Source organism: Eubalaena glacialis, chromosome 4, assembly GCF_028564815.1.
Source record: "Eubalaena glacialis isolate mEubGla1 chromosome 4, mEubGla1.1.hap2.+ XY, whole genome shotgun sequence".
NCBI lineage: Eukaryota > Metazoa > Chordata > Mammalia > Artiodactyla > Balaenidae > Eubalaena > Eubalaena glacialis.
In genome coordinates, this window is record NC_083719.1 from 96,060,170 (window position 1) to 96,076,185 (window position 16,016).

The window sequence follows — 16,016 nt, forward strand, 5'->3', positions numbered from 1 at the left end:
ACACACTGTTTTCTTTGATGTTTAGAAGGTGATTTCTGTTATTTATGCATGTTTTAGAGGCAGCTGCACTCAGTGTCACATGTGGGGTCATGTTTCTAGGCCAGTCTATAAAAGCATCTTTTTTATAGAATAAATATCCAAATGGATAAAAAGCTCTACTTACTGTGACAGTCTCCCAGGCCATCTGTATTGCCACGCTCTATGTCCTGTTCAAAAGTCAGTCTTCAAAAAAAAGGAGGGAAGAGAAGAAAGATAGACACAAATTCAATGATATGAGTCTATTGCAGGATGCATCTTAAGTTTCACTAAAGCATCTAACACAGCTGGATAAATTGAGTGACAGGTGCAAAAAAAGTAGGTAACAGCTCGAAAGTTTATCTCCTAAGCTTACAGAAATGAGTCCTTCGTGAATCTCCCAAGAGAAGCCATGTTTTAGACAGTTAATTCAGGTATTATGCAGGGAGTTAATTAGTTTGTGGATTACCTATATCACTCTTTGCCTCTGATGCCCTGAGCATTTCTTAAATATCTGAGAAGTTTACATGTTAACATACACTCCTTACATAAGTGATACAGAAGTCTCTAAATTAAAAAAAAGTATTTTCCTCTCTTTTGCCCCAACTCTTGCCTTCCTAGACCTTTATCTGTTTCTTTGCTTAGAAGTAGCTTTGTATAACAAAGTGTTCAAATGGTCAGTGGATATGTGGGCCCCTGAGAGGACGGACATGGCGGTGCATTTTGCTGAGACCACTCAGGTGTTGCGTTCACTCTTGCCCCAGGCCCAGTCCTCAGGAGTATTGCCCTCATGCTCCTCTACAGGCTCACTCTTCTTATAAGGTCACCTTTGGGCTGTATAAACTATTACACCATGAATAAGATCAATCCTAATAATATCTATTTTGATTTTTAAATAAGCACACTGGAATACTCCAAAGGAGTCTTGTCCTTTTTGGGGGGAACTTTGCGCTTCTTTCTACACCATAACTGAAACTCCTGTTTTGTAACTGCCTTCAGAGTCTACTTATGAGCCATATAGGAAAACTTTTTGGAAAGTCAAACCTTGATCTAATAATGCACCATGTTTGTTTTCCAGTGTTTTTATGTTGTATTAAAAATCAAATTCATCCTCAAAGGATAAAGATTTCTAGTGGTAATGAAAGCCAATATGCACCAGGCCCTGAAGGCCACTTTCCAAAGAGAGTTCTGCATGTTTTGAACAATGAAATGTTCTCATGTTGACTTTAAAATGATTCTTAAAAACCAGTCTTACTACTTTTGGTCACACCTTGACTAAAGAAAGGAGATAGGTCATTTCTCAGCTTCCCTCACTGTGCATTGTGATCCTTTCTCCTTCACTTCAAGGTTCCCGTGAAAAGATACAAAGCTTTAACACTGTAGTAGGTCAATATTGCTACTCACAAAGCTGATCTAATAATAAATGGTGAGTCAACCCTTTGCATTAGTCAAATTTCTAGGTCAGACTTGATAGTTACCATTAGCTCTGTATATGGAAATACTTTCCCTCAAATTATGCAGGCGGTGGTCATCAGATATGCCCTCCTGTCTGTTTGACTAGCTATTCTCAATTGGGAGAGGAGGCTCAGAGTGATGTGAGGACGATTCTTTTCGCCCTTTAGATCAGAGGAAGTTGAAGAAATGGCTAAGAAAGAACTGTGCTGCCATCTGGCACCTTCCTTGAATTGCCATAACCTGTCAAGGACATACGTTGAATATTTTTCCAAATGTTCTTTTGGATTTCACATCCGCTGAAGTAAAAGCGTAAAACCTTTGAGCTAATACCATCCAGGCATTTAAAGTCAGGGTAACGATTCTAAGCATCAAAATCACATGCATGGTAGACTAGCTTGATCTAGCTGATCTGCTGGAGAAATGCCAAGAATTGATTTACTACCTAACAAGTAATAGGGTCAACTGTTCTTCAGTGCAGGGGAGAGGTTTATTGCATGTATACACTATGCTTGCAGTACAAATGCATTGCTTAACAAATGCTCCGCAGTTTCTTCTCAGCCCTGGATGGTCAATTAGAAGAGCCAGTTTTGCTATGGCTGGACAAACCACATCACTAATCTAATTGGTACCCTCTTGCTCCCTTTCTCTGCTGTCCTCGCACTGTGATGATCAAGGCATGTACCGTCTTGTCCCTCTCTCCAGGGAATACTTAGAAGTCCACTGTGTTGTTTTTCTCTGTTTTTAGTTAGTCTGAGGATAGATGATTAATCAATTGGAAATCTGCCACGTGATGTTGGGTTGTTCTACGAGATGGGCAAAGGAGGGAGAACGGCTGGCAGTCGTATTGATGAGGCTTGTGCACGGAAGGCTGAGTGGCAGTGGTGTGTGTGAGCGCAATTAATTGTACGTCTAGGCCACTTTATACTCTCCCACACCTCGGGCTCCTTACCTACTGCCAGGTGACAGATGGGCACAGGCACCTCCTTCCTTTACCCACCCACAGTAGGGGTCTCTGGAAGCGATACAGGTTCTGCAGGAAGAGGATGACTGTGAGCTACCTAGGACTCTTTTCTAAGCACTGTGGACTTTCTAATGATCAATGAGGCAAATACATACTTTTTGCACTTCCCATGTCGTTCACACCGGCCAAGGGGAACCTTTATCACACAAGTGGAAAATGCAACATACAGAGAGCTGCTTGCTTTGTCCAGTTGCATGCCCATAATCCTCTTGTCTTCTACTCCATCATAGCTGCACCTAATTTTATAAGGCAGGATAATATCATTCATAGTCTCTCTTGGGTCAGTTCTCTTTTTCCTGCCACCACCCTTACACCCCACCTCCCAGCGCACAAGGTTAGATCTCTTAATCTGATCCAACTGAACGGGAAACAGAACCTTATGTGTGCACCCACACACATACACATAAACACACAATGTATGTGTTTATATAAACACACATTATTAGCAAGGAGAAAATAATGCTTTTAATGTATGAAAAGATTTTTACAAATAATACTAAAAGTCACCTAAATGTATAAAATCTAAGTCTGCCATGATTTCTCTGAATGGAAAAGATAATAAAGTAACAAATAATTACTAGGAAAGAACCAAACATTCTACGCACTTTTCAGGGTTGTAGACGCTCATCTCCTCCAGGAAAAGGCTGTCATTTAGGAAACCACTGTTTCCTATCCTGGCCAAGAACTTCAAGATGATTCCTTTCTCTGATCCCAGGAAAACCACAGTGTGATTCTGATATGGCCCAGCAGCGGTGTCCACCGCAATTTTGGTCAGGCGGTATCTAAAATGACAGGATCACATTTTTTATCTCTTTGTTGGTCTTTCATTAAAGTGTCCCCTTTTCCACTTCAAACAATTGGGATAGAGCTTTCTAGTAATAACCTCAAGAAAAATATATGCATATAAATAATGCTGTCAAGCTGTTCTGCTCCTTTATTTCCATATGTAGAGCATTAGTATGGCTCCAAGGGGAGGAAAGAGGTATGTATGTGTGGAGGCCAAGTTACATAATAAATACATAGCCATCACCATCTGAAACCACTCAGCAATTATCCCTTTCATGAACAACAAGGAAAGACTGATGTCTGCTGTGAAGAGGGGAAGAAATAATAAGTGAATTCATTTAATATTTCGCAATGCAAAGTACTAACCACTATCCCGTCACAGCTAACATTTCATTGAACAGTGAAAAGAAAAGCAGCGGCTACCATTTTTCCATACTCTTCCCCTGAAGTGCCAAGACTTGTCAACAAAATGTCAGACTGGAAAGCTTTCTGATTGTGTACAGAGGGGTAGAGAGTTCTGAAGGATGGGGAGGTAGAGTGCTAATGGCAATATTAATAAATAAATGGATATACAAGCCAAACAAGATCCATCTAAAGCCAAAGGTGAAGGGCATTAGTCCTACTGCCTGCCTAGATAAGTCCTGTTGGGTATCCTCCTTCTCTGAAATCCCATAGCCGTTCAACACTCCATGGATACCCTTTTCTCCTTAAGCATCATGGCAGGAACCAGAAAACATGTACTCTTCTGCAAGTTACATACCATGGTTTCCATCTTATGGGCAAGAGGCATTATAGTATTGGGTTGGCCAAAAACTGCCTTCGGTTTTTAAGTAAAAGTAAAAGACACATTTTTCATTTTCACCAAGAACTTTACCGAACAACATATTCACCCTTTCGTTCCACTACCTTCTGCCGTTTTTCAGGCAACTTCATAATTCCATCTTTCCAAAACTTTTAATCTTTTTGAGCATGGAACTGTTCCAGGTGCCTTTTACAGTCTTCCAGGGAATTGACATTTTTCCATTAAGAGAATTTTGTAAAGACCTAAATAAATGGAAATCCAGAGGTGCAATATCTGGTCAATACGGCAGATGAATCAGAACCCCGGCCAAACCATAACAGTTTTTGCCTGGTCATTGAAGAAACATGCGGTATTGCATTATCTAATGCATCATATAATTCTGGACGCTTTTCATCAGGTGCTGCTTTCAGTTGGTCTAATTGGGAGCAGTACTTGTTGAAACTGTTTGATTTTCCAGAAGGAGCTCATAATAGAGGACTCCCTTCCAATCCCACCATATACGCAACATCACCTTCTTTGGATGAAGACCGGCCTTTGGTGTGGTTGGTGGTGGTTCATTTCGCTTGTCCCACGATCTCTTCTGTTCCATATTATTGTACGGTATCCACTCTTCATCACCCGTCACAATTTGTTTCAAAAATGGAGCATTTTCATTACATTTAAGTGGAGAATCACATGCAGAAATATGGTCAAGGTTTTTTTTTGCTTAATTTATGTGGAACCCAAACATCAAAGCGATTAACATAACCAAGCTGGTGGAAATGATTTTCAACGCTTGATTTGGATATTTTGAGTATGTTGGTTATCTCCTGCGTGGTATAATGTTGACTGTTCTCAATTAATGTCTCGATCTGATCGCTATCAACGTCAACTGGTCTACCCGACCATGGAGCATCGTCCAGTGAGAAATCTCCAGCACGAAACTTCGCAAACCACTTTTGACAGGTTCGATCAGTCACAGCACCTTCTCCATACACTGCACAAATCTTTTCTGGCATTTCGGTTGTGTTTTTACCTTTCTTGAAATAATAAAGCATAATATGCTGAAAATGTTGCTTTTTTTCTTCCATCTTCAGTATTAAAATGGCTACACAAAAATTCACCAATTTTGATAAGTCTTTTTTAAAATGCACACTGATATGACAGCTGTCACATACAGTCTAACAAATTTTTTTTGAATGAAATTAAAGACAACTAAGTTCTACTAGAGCCATCTTATGGAAAAAACCGAATGAACCTTTTGGCCAACCCAGTACTTTAATATCTTTCAATAAAGTCGCTGTTTAAAAAATGGTGGTAAAGTTAATTAACATTCTGTTTGATGACTGCCAAAACTGGATGGTACTTGGGAAAGCCTGTTGAACTGTTTGGCAATAAGCCCTAAATAAATATGAGAAGGAGGAGTATTTAATGCTGTCACAGATTTCTAATCAGCTATCCCTTCTCCGTTGGCCGCCACTCCAGACAACAAATGCTGAAGTATGAACCCTTCATGCTGGCATACTTGTGCAAATGCTCCGTTAGTCCACGCTCCGTATGACAGCTAACAATCTAGGGACAGTGCTCGGATGACATCTGCAGCATGTTTTGCAACCATATCCAAACAAACAGGTATCTACATCCATTGACTGATTTCTCTTCACTGCGCCTCTACTCTTACACACGTGGGATTAACAGGCTAACGCAGAAGGAGATATCTTTGTTTCCTCTAATTGCTGGCATGTGTCCAATTAGCCTGAAACTATCTGAACTGTGTTCACTGGGAATGTGGTCATGGGGTTTGGTGGCATCCACCCATGTGCCCGGGACTTCAGAGCTGAATCAATGCCCGGGATAACAGAAGATGTTTGTGGCATTTCAAATTGTGATCCACTGATGATAGGTTCCGTAAGCATGGGAAGGAACAGGGGAAATCCAGTGAGGACATGGTTTGCTTGACACCCACCTGACCATCGTCCTCAGGAACCATGGCTTGTTGATGATGGAGGGCACGGCCTCGTCCATGAGTGGGTGCGTTTTGATGAAATTCAGGGTATCGTCGGGAAATTCATTGGAGGTTGCATATTTTTCTAAGGAGGATGAGCCAGCACAGCAACCTGGCCTAAAAAGAAACAAAGGGAGGGGGCTTACATCATGCTTTATGGCAAACTCTTTGAATGAGCTGCTTCTCTGTGCATATGGCATGAGGGAGAACATACCGTAGGCTGAGCAGAGGAAGCTGAACAATGCATAATGCCACCAAAAAATATGCTTAGCTTTCCTCAGGGCCACCTCCTCACTCCATAGAGAAGCCTGAGCCAGGACAGTTCAGCCTTGGCTGGGAGCAGCTTGGCTTCCCCGCCAGCAGCACAAACCCGCCCCGCAAACAGTGAGGGAGCTTGAAACAAGTGAGGGTTTGGTTTGCACGTCTCCGGGACTGCTCTGTCTGTCTTAAAACACTGCTAGAGCTTCTGGAGGCATTTGCTCCACAAAAAGAGACAATTGGGCTGACTTTTTCACAAATGTCAAAAACAAACTCATTACTAGGGGGCCAGAGAACATTTGGGTTTTGTTTTTTATTGTTTTTGTTTGATTTGGGTAGGTATGAAAAGCCATTTACGCTGAAATTCTTGCCTGAAAAGGCATTTTTAAAATTTCTGAAAAATGACACTGAAAATTCATTTTTAAAAGAAATTATATGGTTTTAGGAGTCAAGGGACATCTCAGCAAAGTCAGATCAGGGAAACACCGGTGCCAGTCTTGTCCAGACACCTGCTTTGCCCACTGGTGCAGGAGAGAAAAGTGGACCCTGTCAACACTGGCAGGGTGTAGCCCCAGGCACACACTTTCATGGCACTAACCCAGCCAGCCAGTGAAAGCGTCCAGATATCTGTAAGAGAGACAGGCCAGCACGTGGAAGGATGAAAGCAAACATGCTGCCACCAGTAGAAAGTCACTTGAAATATGTGTCCTGGTGACGGCTGAGTGACACCATCTTTCGATACCCGGGGGAGCATATTACATAAGTACTCCCTGAAACCTGACCCCTCAAGCTTAACTCCCCTTCCTGCTTACCTGGAAGGTAGCTAAGAATCCCAGGCAATGACTTGGAGAATCTATCTGAGGTTGCCAGGGTATGCTTTTTACACCTAGTCTGCTCTCCATAAATAACAGAGAATGCACATGCCATTTAATTCAGGGGATGAAAATGGATGAACTGTAGGGGTTTCTCCCGTGGGTACAGTATTTCATATTATCTAAGTTAGTTCAATTAAGTGAATTGGGCTGGGTGTTTTGTGTGGGGGATTGGATGTCGGAGGAGAGAGTTGGAAACCAAAAAAGTTTAGAAGACACTGGGTTTCCTTCCACAAATTAAGTGGAGGAAGCCGAACACACAGGGATGTTTCTATATAACTTAGATTTCGAATGCTGTGATGGGAGGTACGCAGTGTGTGCCCCATAAAGAGGGCAGGTACAGGGTTGGGAGAGAGTTTCATCCTGTCCCAGTTAGGAGGAATGAGTTAACTGGTTTAGTGTGAGGATTTGATAGATATTCCACAGGACCAAAAGGTCTCTGTATTGTCTCTCAACAATAGGTTCCTCATGAAAGCACTTCTGGGACACATTTTGGGGAGGGGAGAATCGACGGTGCATCTGGGCCCCAAACAGACCAGAACCTGGCAGACCAGAGACATCCTAATAATGGCCCATTGTACCTGCTGCCCTTGGCCCAGAGTCCGGGATCAGTTCTGATCCAGTCTAGTCACAAAATCCAGGGAACACCATTTATATTTTACATTTTTTAAAGGCTGAGAGACATGGGTCTCTGCAAAACTGAAGAGAAGCAGGGAGGGGCGGTGGAAATCATCTCCCCAGCGATGTGAACTTGCACAACTCACTTTATACCTCTCTGGGCCTCAATTTCGTCAACTATAGACCATTGGGGCTGCTGGACCAGATGATTCCTGTCATCCTAGGATTGCATTGGGTAATCCACAGATAGAGAGTCTAAGCAAAAGACTAGAGAGTCACTGTTTTGAATACAACTGTAGGTAATTTGGGGTTTCGGTTAAGGGAATGAAGGCAAACGGCCTCACCGGCCTTTCTTTTGTGTTGGCATTTGTATCTGTGTGGCCCGCATGGAAGGCACTAGTGTGCAGTTTATGAGAAATTCAAGAAAGCCATATAAATATTTGCACATACCTAGGCTTAGGCACTCGTTCATCAGGAACTGGTGTCCACGTGGAATCTGGAGACTTCTGTTCTTTGAATCTCCCAGTAAAAACAATGGCGACATCGTGCATGTCATAGGCACACACTGCAGACCCAGGGATGCTGCAGTAGGACATTTCACACAAAGTGTTATTCGCGCAACAGTTACGCATGCAGTTTGGAAAATAAACTCCAAAGGAACTTTCCTAGTACGGGCAGTTGAAATTTAATGTTCGTATCCTGAACACTATAAATGTAAGGGATCCTAGCCCATAAGGAGAATGTTTCTGTGACTCAAATTTGCATCAGTGGCCTTAAAGAAAGGGCTAGTTACAGCAGAATCATAGAAGAAAGTCTCTTTATGTCTTGTGTCTGGCACTGTTTTTGTTTATAAAGGAGGAATGGTTGAGCTGGTGATTTATAAGTTTCATGAATTCCCTGAAATTATCCGTCTTTAAACCAAAGATAAAATGTTTGGACAACATTCTGTGTCTCTAATATTGGTGAAAATTTGAAGTAAAAGTGCCTCTACTGTTCACATATTCTTTCTTTGAATTTGGTTCCTCAAGCCAAGGACTTCAGGAGTGAGGATGTATGTGTGAGGAACCCAACCATATTTTATGTTAGTCACTGTACGTTGCAAAGTTTACTTCCTGTTTATTTGCATAAGACTAAACAATTTAAATCTCTAAAGCACCAACACTTTGCAAATAAAATGCTCTATTAAGTGCTAAATAATAATAATGACAGTAATCTCTACCTATAATTACATTCTTGCCTGGCACTCCTAGAAGGATTTTGGGATTTTTTTTTTTTCATCAGTGGTGAACAGACATGAATTATTCATTCATCTAGGTACACTGCTTAAACCCATGTTTGTTTTTGACTGCGGTCATTCCTTGATTTTGATCAAATAAATTTCAGCCACTGGCTGGCCAACAGTTTTAATCAGGCTTTGAGGTGGTGGGTCACTGCACACAGAAGCATCCAGGGCAAGACACAAGCACTCTGCAGCATGACCATCATCCAGGGAGAAAGAATGATTTAGTCCTGATTTTGCAGATGTTGAAAGGATACGGAAATCACTTCATATATGATTAGGAGAATTTTATGCCATCTTTAATTTTGTAACACAATTATGAAGTACTACTAATAAAGCAAGAAATAGGGAGAGGATTAGAAAGCTTATTTAAAACAAGGTGGCAGGATGAATTTTAAAGTATGTAGCGTGTGTGTGTGTGTGTGTGTGTGTGTGTGTGTATGTGTATGTATTCACAGTATTGAGTCTATAATAAGACAATGATCCCCATTTGTTTTGAAATTTCAGAACCCCCAGCATTATTTAATTTTGTAAGACTCTCTCCACATCTCGCTTTCCTAAAAGTAAGAGGTGTACCTATTTACTTTAAATATTAAGAAAAATAGGATAAATATTGAAGTATTTTATGAGGCACTTCATAACAACTAAAGATACCCTAGGGTTTTATAATCTTCCTAAGGTTATACTCACTTGTAAATCCTTTCTTTTTCCTTCCCTACTTTATTACCTCCCTTTCTTCCCATCTTCTGTTCATTCAGCATATATTTATGGAATCCCTAATCTCAAGCAGTGAATGTCAATAAATAAGAGAATCCTGCTCTCAGCTGACTCGCAGTTCAGTGTGTAAGAAAACAACAACAAAAACAACAACAGTGATAATAATAGCAACAATAACAAATATTCCAACACAATCTGGTAAAAAAGAGGTATGTGCAGGGTTCCATGGGAGGCAGCTGGAGCCGAGGCTTGGAGCATTCCCGGGGGTTCAGTGGGCAAACAGACATGGGTTGGGTGGGCAGACTTGGCAGAGAGCAGGGCATGAGCAAGCTCCAGTAAGCCCTCTGCGCTGGAGGAGGAGCCCGTGCCCGACCATGAGGGGGCCTGCATGCTATGCCAAGGAAGCTGGGCTTTATCCCCAGGGCAAAGAGGAGCACCTAAAGGATTTGAAACAACCTGACATGATGAAGTGTGCATGTGTGGAGGATCCGGTGGAGAGGGATGAAACCAGAGGGAGTAAAACAAGAGAGGGACTATAATTTATATATGAAAACTGGTATGCACATCTTTGCCATTTTCTGATTTTACTAAACAAATATGGTTTCTGAGACTGCATTAGCATGCGCTAATTGAATGTTTCCTAGGGCCCTTTTAAGAAAATTCTTTAAATGGGAGTATACATAATATGCAGGAATCTACTACTCTATTGTAATCATGAAGTGACTCACCCTCTCAAAAAACATACAAAAAAATTAGAAATGTGCTCTGAAACTCCACTGGCACCTACATTCTGTGTTCCAAAATAGTATTCTTTTTCAACACTACTAGATACATCGGTTCCAAGGTATGAGCAGTCAAGGCCTGAATTTTTTTATCTTTTCTATTTTCAAGTCTAAAAATTCCTTTAGATGGTTGCAGCTTATTTAAACCCAACTAAATACTTCTTGCTGCAATATGGGTTTATGTTTTCATATCTCGTCAGTGGGGAACTCTTGACTCTTGCCCTCCATATAACTGAGGAACACTATTTCATCTTTCAGCTAGCTCTGTTCTAGGCTCTACCCAGTTCTTAAGCATTTCTTCCTAGCAGTTATCCTGTCATCTAGCCACTCATCAAGTTCTTCAAAGTTTTTGTAAAAAGTATAATCCAAAACAAAACAGTGCATTCCTTACGGAAGATCATATGGAACACACAAAATTCTACATGGAAGTGAGAATATAGTACATGTATTGCAATTTCATGACCATGGCCAGAGTTAGGATCATTTCCACACAACGGTGCTAGTACTCTGAGGTCTGGGAGGGCCAGGTACCAGGGAACATACTGTCCCTCTTCCTTCTGTTCTTTAGTCTCTACACATTTCACTGTTCCAGGGACAGTTATTAGTGTGCCATTTAATAGCTCAGTGTCTTAGCTTAAGAAAATACAAAAATAGGGATGAACAGGCTGAGACAGTATTTCTCCGTGCAACGTTTGATGACTTGTAAATCCTCAGTAGAACCCTCCAGAGTCAGACAGTAGTGCTGTGGTTGGGATCCTGGTTCCTCTGACAGGATAATAACCAAGGTCCCTTAGGTGGGATGCAAGATGGACTCATCTAATTCCTAAATTTCACTCTGTAGCATTTTAATAAGTTTCCAGTATTTTTACTTCAAAAATTACTGATCCAGTCATAGAAATATTAAAAGTCAAATAAAATGTTAGATGACCTAGAAGGGAAAGGAGGAACATTCTTGAGTTCCAAAGCTGCTGCTTCCATCTGTTGGCTACCTGGACCAGATAGTATAATTGAACTCAGTTTCCTCAAGTGTAAAAAGAAGGCAACAGTATTCACTTTTCAAGATTCCTGGAGGGATTGAGAAATAGCACATGAATAGTGTTTATACTCCAGGTATATGAAAAGACTATATTGTTATAATTTATCTAATTACTTTCTCCAGAATCCTACTCTAACAGTGCTTATAAATGACTGTTAATTTGTTGATGAAAACTGAATGTTAAGTGCTTCTTAGCTACAGTGAATGGCAATTTTTCCATCAGTTGCAAATCTTGTGTATTAGACAAGAACCCCTTGGGAAAAGGAAGCCAGGAAGGACTGATTAAGTCCACACAGCCAGGGCATGGTTACCTGTTATAAGGTGTGGAAAAGGTTGCCAGGACAACATCACGGCCATTAATACGAATCACGTCTGTAACTGCCTGCAGGATGTTGAAATAAAAATGAGAGTCCCCTGGAACTGAGCAGTTCAGGCGAGCTTTAAGGAAAGATGTCCACTGTTTCTCCAGGACTCTTTGTGACCCTCCCATGTCATTCTTACAAACCTGAGCCACTCTTGGGAAAACTACCTGCAGAGAAAAAACATGGAGAAAATGAAATGCACTTACTTTTCGTGGAGATCTTAGTAGAATTTGCCTTTCTTAGAAAACAGAAACAGAACAACAAGGTGCTTAATTTAATCCTGTGTTTCTAAAATCAGTGGCAAAAAAAAAAAGAAGGGGAAAAACTCAGCATTGGAACAGCATGTTTTGAAAGATAAGGCTGTGGCATTTAATACAGAGCCATAAATCCTTCAGGGGATCAGCTCCCAGCCACATAAACTCATTTCCATACAGACTGCTTAGCTTTTTATTTCCTCAAACAAAAGCACACTTGTATGCACCATCTCTGCCATCCTCACTAGCTGCCTCTGGGCTCTGCATCTCATACTCTGAATTCCTCTAACTGTGCAAGCCACCCTGGCATTGAATTGTGCCCTCTAACTTAGTGATCTTGATCTACTCTCTGATAAAAATAACTGAAATAGACATCCCCTAAGTGTTCAATTGCTTTTTGTAATACAGTCAAGACCCTTGGTTTTCTTAAAAGATATTGAATATTTACACTCTCTCTCTGGAGCGACTCAATTTAAAACAAAAAAACCTGATGAGTGGACCTGGAAACCACATCTTAAGGTACTTGAAACTCAGTATGAAATCAACCCAACATCTATCTATTAAATTTTCAATATAAACATTTAAGAGGTTTCCCTGTAATCTGTTACTACTCAGAAAAAGCATTACAGGGGTTTGAGGAAGCAAAATATTTCACTTCCACCAGTCTTTGGCTGGATCTTCTCAAAACGATGACCTTGTCATTAGATTTATGGTTCTTATTTCAAAGTCATTGATAACCACACTGGCCCAAAATTGAGACGTCCTCCCCTCTTACCTTTCCCATGGTGTTGTACTCCACCGCTATTTCCCTAAAGAAGAAGTAGATGTAGTCTCCATAATCTACCGCTTGGACAAAATACGGTTCTGTGGACAAATGGGCACTTTAATTGGGGACATGTCACACAGAGTTAAAAAGAACTGCAATCAGCTGCAACCAAAGACATGTTATTAATTAAAAGTGTAGGGCCATTAGACATTTGGTTAACACTAACCATTTGTAGTGACTTCACACATGCAGGTGCTGGTGATTTCAGAAAGCATTTAAGCCTACAGATTTTATCTTTCAGAAGCAGTTGCAATGAACAATGAAGAATAAATGAGTTTTGCATATCTATGTAATTTTATTTTCCACAATACAATGCTCAAATTACAGAATGGATTTTGTACACATCTCTTTGTCACCCTTGACTCATACAGGGTTGTGAACAGCTTTTTTCCTGTTCCCCACCACCTCCAATCCCCCGTTCCCTTCCATGAATGAAGTGTTTAGTTGTTTTCACGTGGGACTCTGAAATGAGCGCTTGAAGCAGGAAAGATAAATGTCACGTCTTCTATTACAGTGGCATTGGTAGTTTTGATAACACTCCAGAAACTCATGGGAAGTGAAAAGGGGAGGTAAATAAATCAACTGGGGGCAAAAGGTGCAATTTCCACCTTCCTGTCTGTGAGAAGCCATTACTAAAATGCAACTACAGTCTGGTCCATCCAGGCTCTGAATCTCCCTCAGGATATGTATCTCCCCCACCTCCCCTCCTTTCTTCTTTTAATTGTTTGTTCACCTTTCAACCATTTTGAATCATGCTTGACGGTCCGTAGGGTTGGGCTGTCTCCAAGACTCCGGTAAATGACTGCATCAATGGCAAGGAAGTCAGTCACTGTAGCAGAGTACAGTTTTCCGTCTTCGAAGAGAAAGAGAAGAGGTGGTCGGAGTTGCAGCAAGACAGTGGGCATGGGGGAATAATAGAGGCCTCCCCCGCCCAGCTTTCCTGTATCAGGCAAATAAGATAGGGCACCTGGGAAAAGCCCAAGAGTTTCTGGGAAAACACTTGGCCCACATTCCTAACCATTTTAAATTGGGATCATGAGAGATGAAACATTTTTCATTTTTTAAATTGCACGGCAATTTCTAAGCAGCAGCAGCTCAGGGAACAGGGTAAATGAAAAGTGTTGTTTGCTTCACTCAATTAGATGTACCTTGACTGAAATCTCAAGGCCAAGGCCTCTTGGACACTGCAACTGCCACCATACCGTGGTAAACTGGATTAGGTAGGAGCCCAGGGAAAGATAGAGGCTGATTGTATCACCAGAAAATTTAAGTGCAAGCAGAAGTAACAGCGTCCTCGGCCTGAGCTGGTGAGGGAAGTTGAAGAAAGGGGATTCATAAGCAAAAAAAGAGCTGACTAAAATTGCTACGTGTATCCTGCGAGTCTCTGCTCCTCTTTACCTCAGTCATAGAGCCACTAAGCCCTGCCAATCTAGCTTTCCATTTAAGAAGTATTTGCTTCAGTATTTCCAAAGTCACAAACTGAGAACATTCTGATATATAAGAAGCCAAAGTAAAGGGCGGGGGGAAGGGATGGTGCTGAGTTCAAATTGGTCTTTCTTTAAGAATTCATGCTCTTTGGGACTTATGCTTGAGGATACATTCAAGGCAGAAGAGAGCGAAGATGACAAGGTGAATCCTTGAAATTTGGGGTTCTTTTCCTGGATTAGCAAGCATTGTTTACACAAATAATCAAATGGGCTGTTCTGGAATAGCAAAATCTATGTAGATGAAATGGAAACACTAATTATATTTAATATAAAAAATTACTTCCTTGGCTCATTTTTAATGGATTACATATCTTTGTAAATTGTGGCTTCGAAAGTATCTTCAAAAGTGGTTTATATACAATACAGTATTCTTTTAAGCTCTTCCACTTGTGGAATAAGCATATGGTTTTTTAAAAAAAAAATCTTATCCAAACATACCTAAGCAAAGTTCTTGATGTCTACTTTTGGTCTTAACTGACATTTGCTTAGTTTCAGGATAGAGCTGTCTTCACATCTACATTACTGGCATTCGTATATCACAGTAAGTGTTGACTGTTTGGGTTAGATTTTAAGTGCAGACAGCACACCTTTCTATCGATAAACATATGTCTACAAAAATCACAACTTTTCCTATAGAATCATAGCCCCAGGTCATACAGATGCACCTGAAGAGTGGAGGGTAGTGGGAGCACTGTGTATGTGTGTGTGGTTATTGCTGGTGAACACTCCCCCGTCTCTTTGTTTTACATTCCACACTGGGTATCTCACCAGAACTTTTACTTGTAAAATCAAGTACTATTTTGGTACTCTTCATAATATGGCAACCGTTGAGGTGCAACAAATATCTTCTGTTTATAAGGGCTGAGCTTTTATGAGATTTCAGACATTTCAGTGAACACTGATTCAAATATACCTGTTGGAGGGGGCAGAGGGGCAGTCACAGTATGGTCTCACATGGCTTGCTTCTGGAAGCTTGGTGGCCTTAGTAAACACTCTGCCCATTCTCCTCTTTCTACCTCAGGCTACTTTTTTTTAGTTAATGGTTAAACTTGTGTTCTCCACTGCAGCCCACATCCTCCATGGTACTGACTAATGCAGGTGCCAAGTGTCAGAGAAGTGTTGCTGCAGAAGTTATGCACTTTAGAATATACTCAAACACTCTTACCACTAGCCTTGCCCCTGGCCATGCTTACAAACAGGTTTACAAGACTTTGTGTTTCTCACAGTGCTGCTTCCCGACAATACTGTGCTCTACCTTTGGAGGAGAACCTGACAAACCTTTCCTTCTGAACCTGGCACAAACCACTTCTTCAATCTTTGACTGCCGATTCAGGCCCACAAATGGATGACATTGAGGATGAAGTTCAAGGAGCTAATCTTTTTTCATAATCAAAGCCCTAAAGTCTCTTATCTGGCTAGGATGTGCCAGTTTTTAGCTGCTGTGATGGAAATTATAGCTAAC

At 41.1% G+C, this 16,016-nt stretch overlaps 1 protein-coding gene across 3 annotated transcripts in view; it reads right to left on the reverse strand.

Annotated features, from left to right (window-relative positions):
- Window positions 1–16,016, reverse strand: part of SEMA6A (semaphorin 6A) — a 124,592-nt gene that overhangs the window by 28,714 nt on the left and 79,862 nt on the right. For all 3 annotated transcript variants that reach the window (XM_061189538.1, XM_061189537.1, XM_061189536.1), the window contains exons 8-16: window positions 13,801–13,920; window positions 13,017–13,105; window positions 11,937–12,154; window positions 8,262–8,393; window positions 6,025–6,180; window positions 3,097–3,273; window positions 2,587–2,727; window positions 2,420–2,500; window positions 164–222 (exon numbers count right to left, since the gene is read on the reverse strand). In XM_061189538.1, the coding sequence (XP_061045521.1) occupies window positions 164–222; window positions 2,420–2,500; window positions 2,587–2,727; window positions 3,097–3,273; window positions 6,025–6,180; window positions 8,262–8,393; window positions 11,937–12,154; window positions 13,017–13,105; window positions 13,801–13,920 (1,173 nt within the window). The remainder of the gene's footprint in view (window positions 1–163; window positions 223–2,419; window positions 2,501–2,586; window positions 2,728–3,096; window positions 3,274–6,024; window positions 6,181–8,261; window positions 8,394–11,936; window positions 12,155–13,016; window positions 13,106–13,800; window positions 13,921–16,016) is intronic.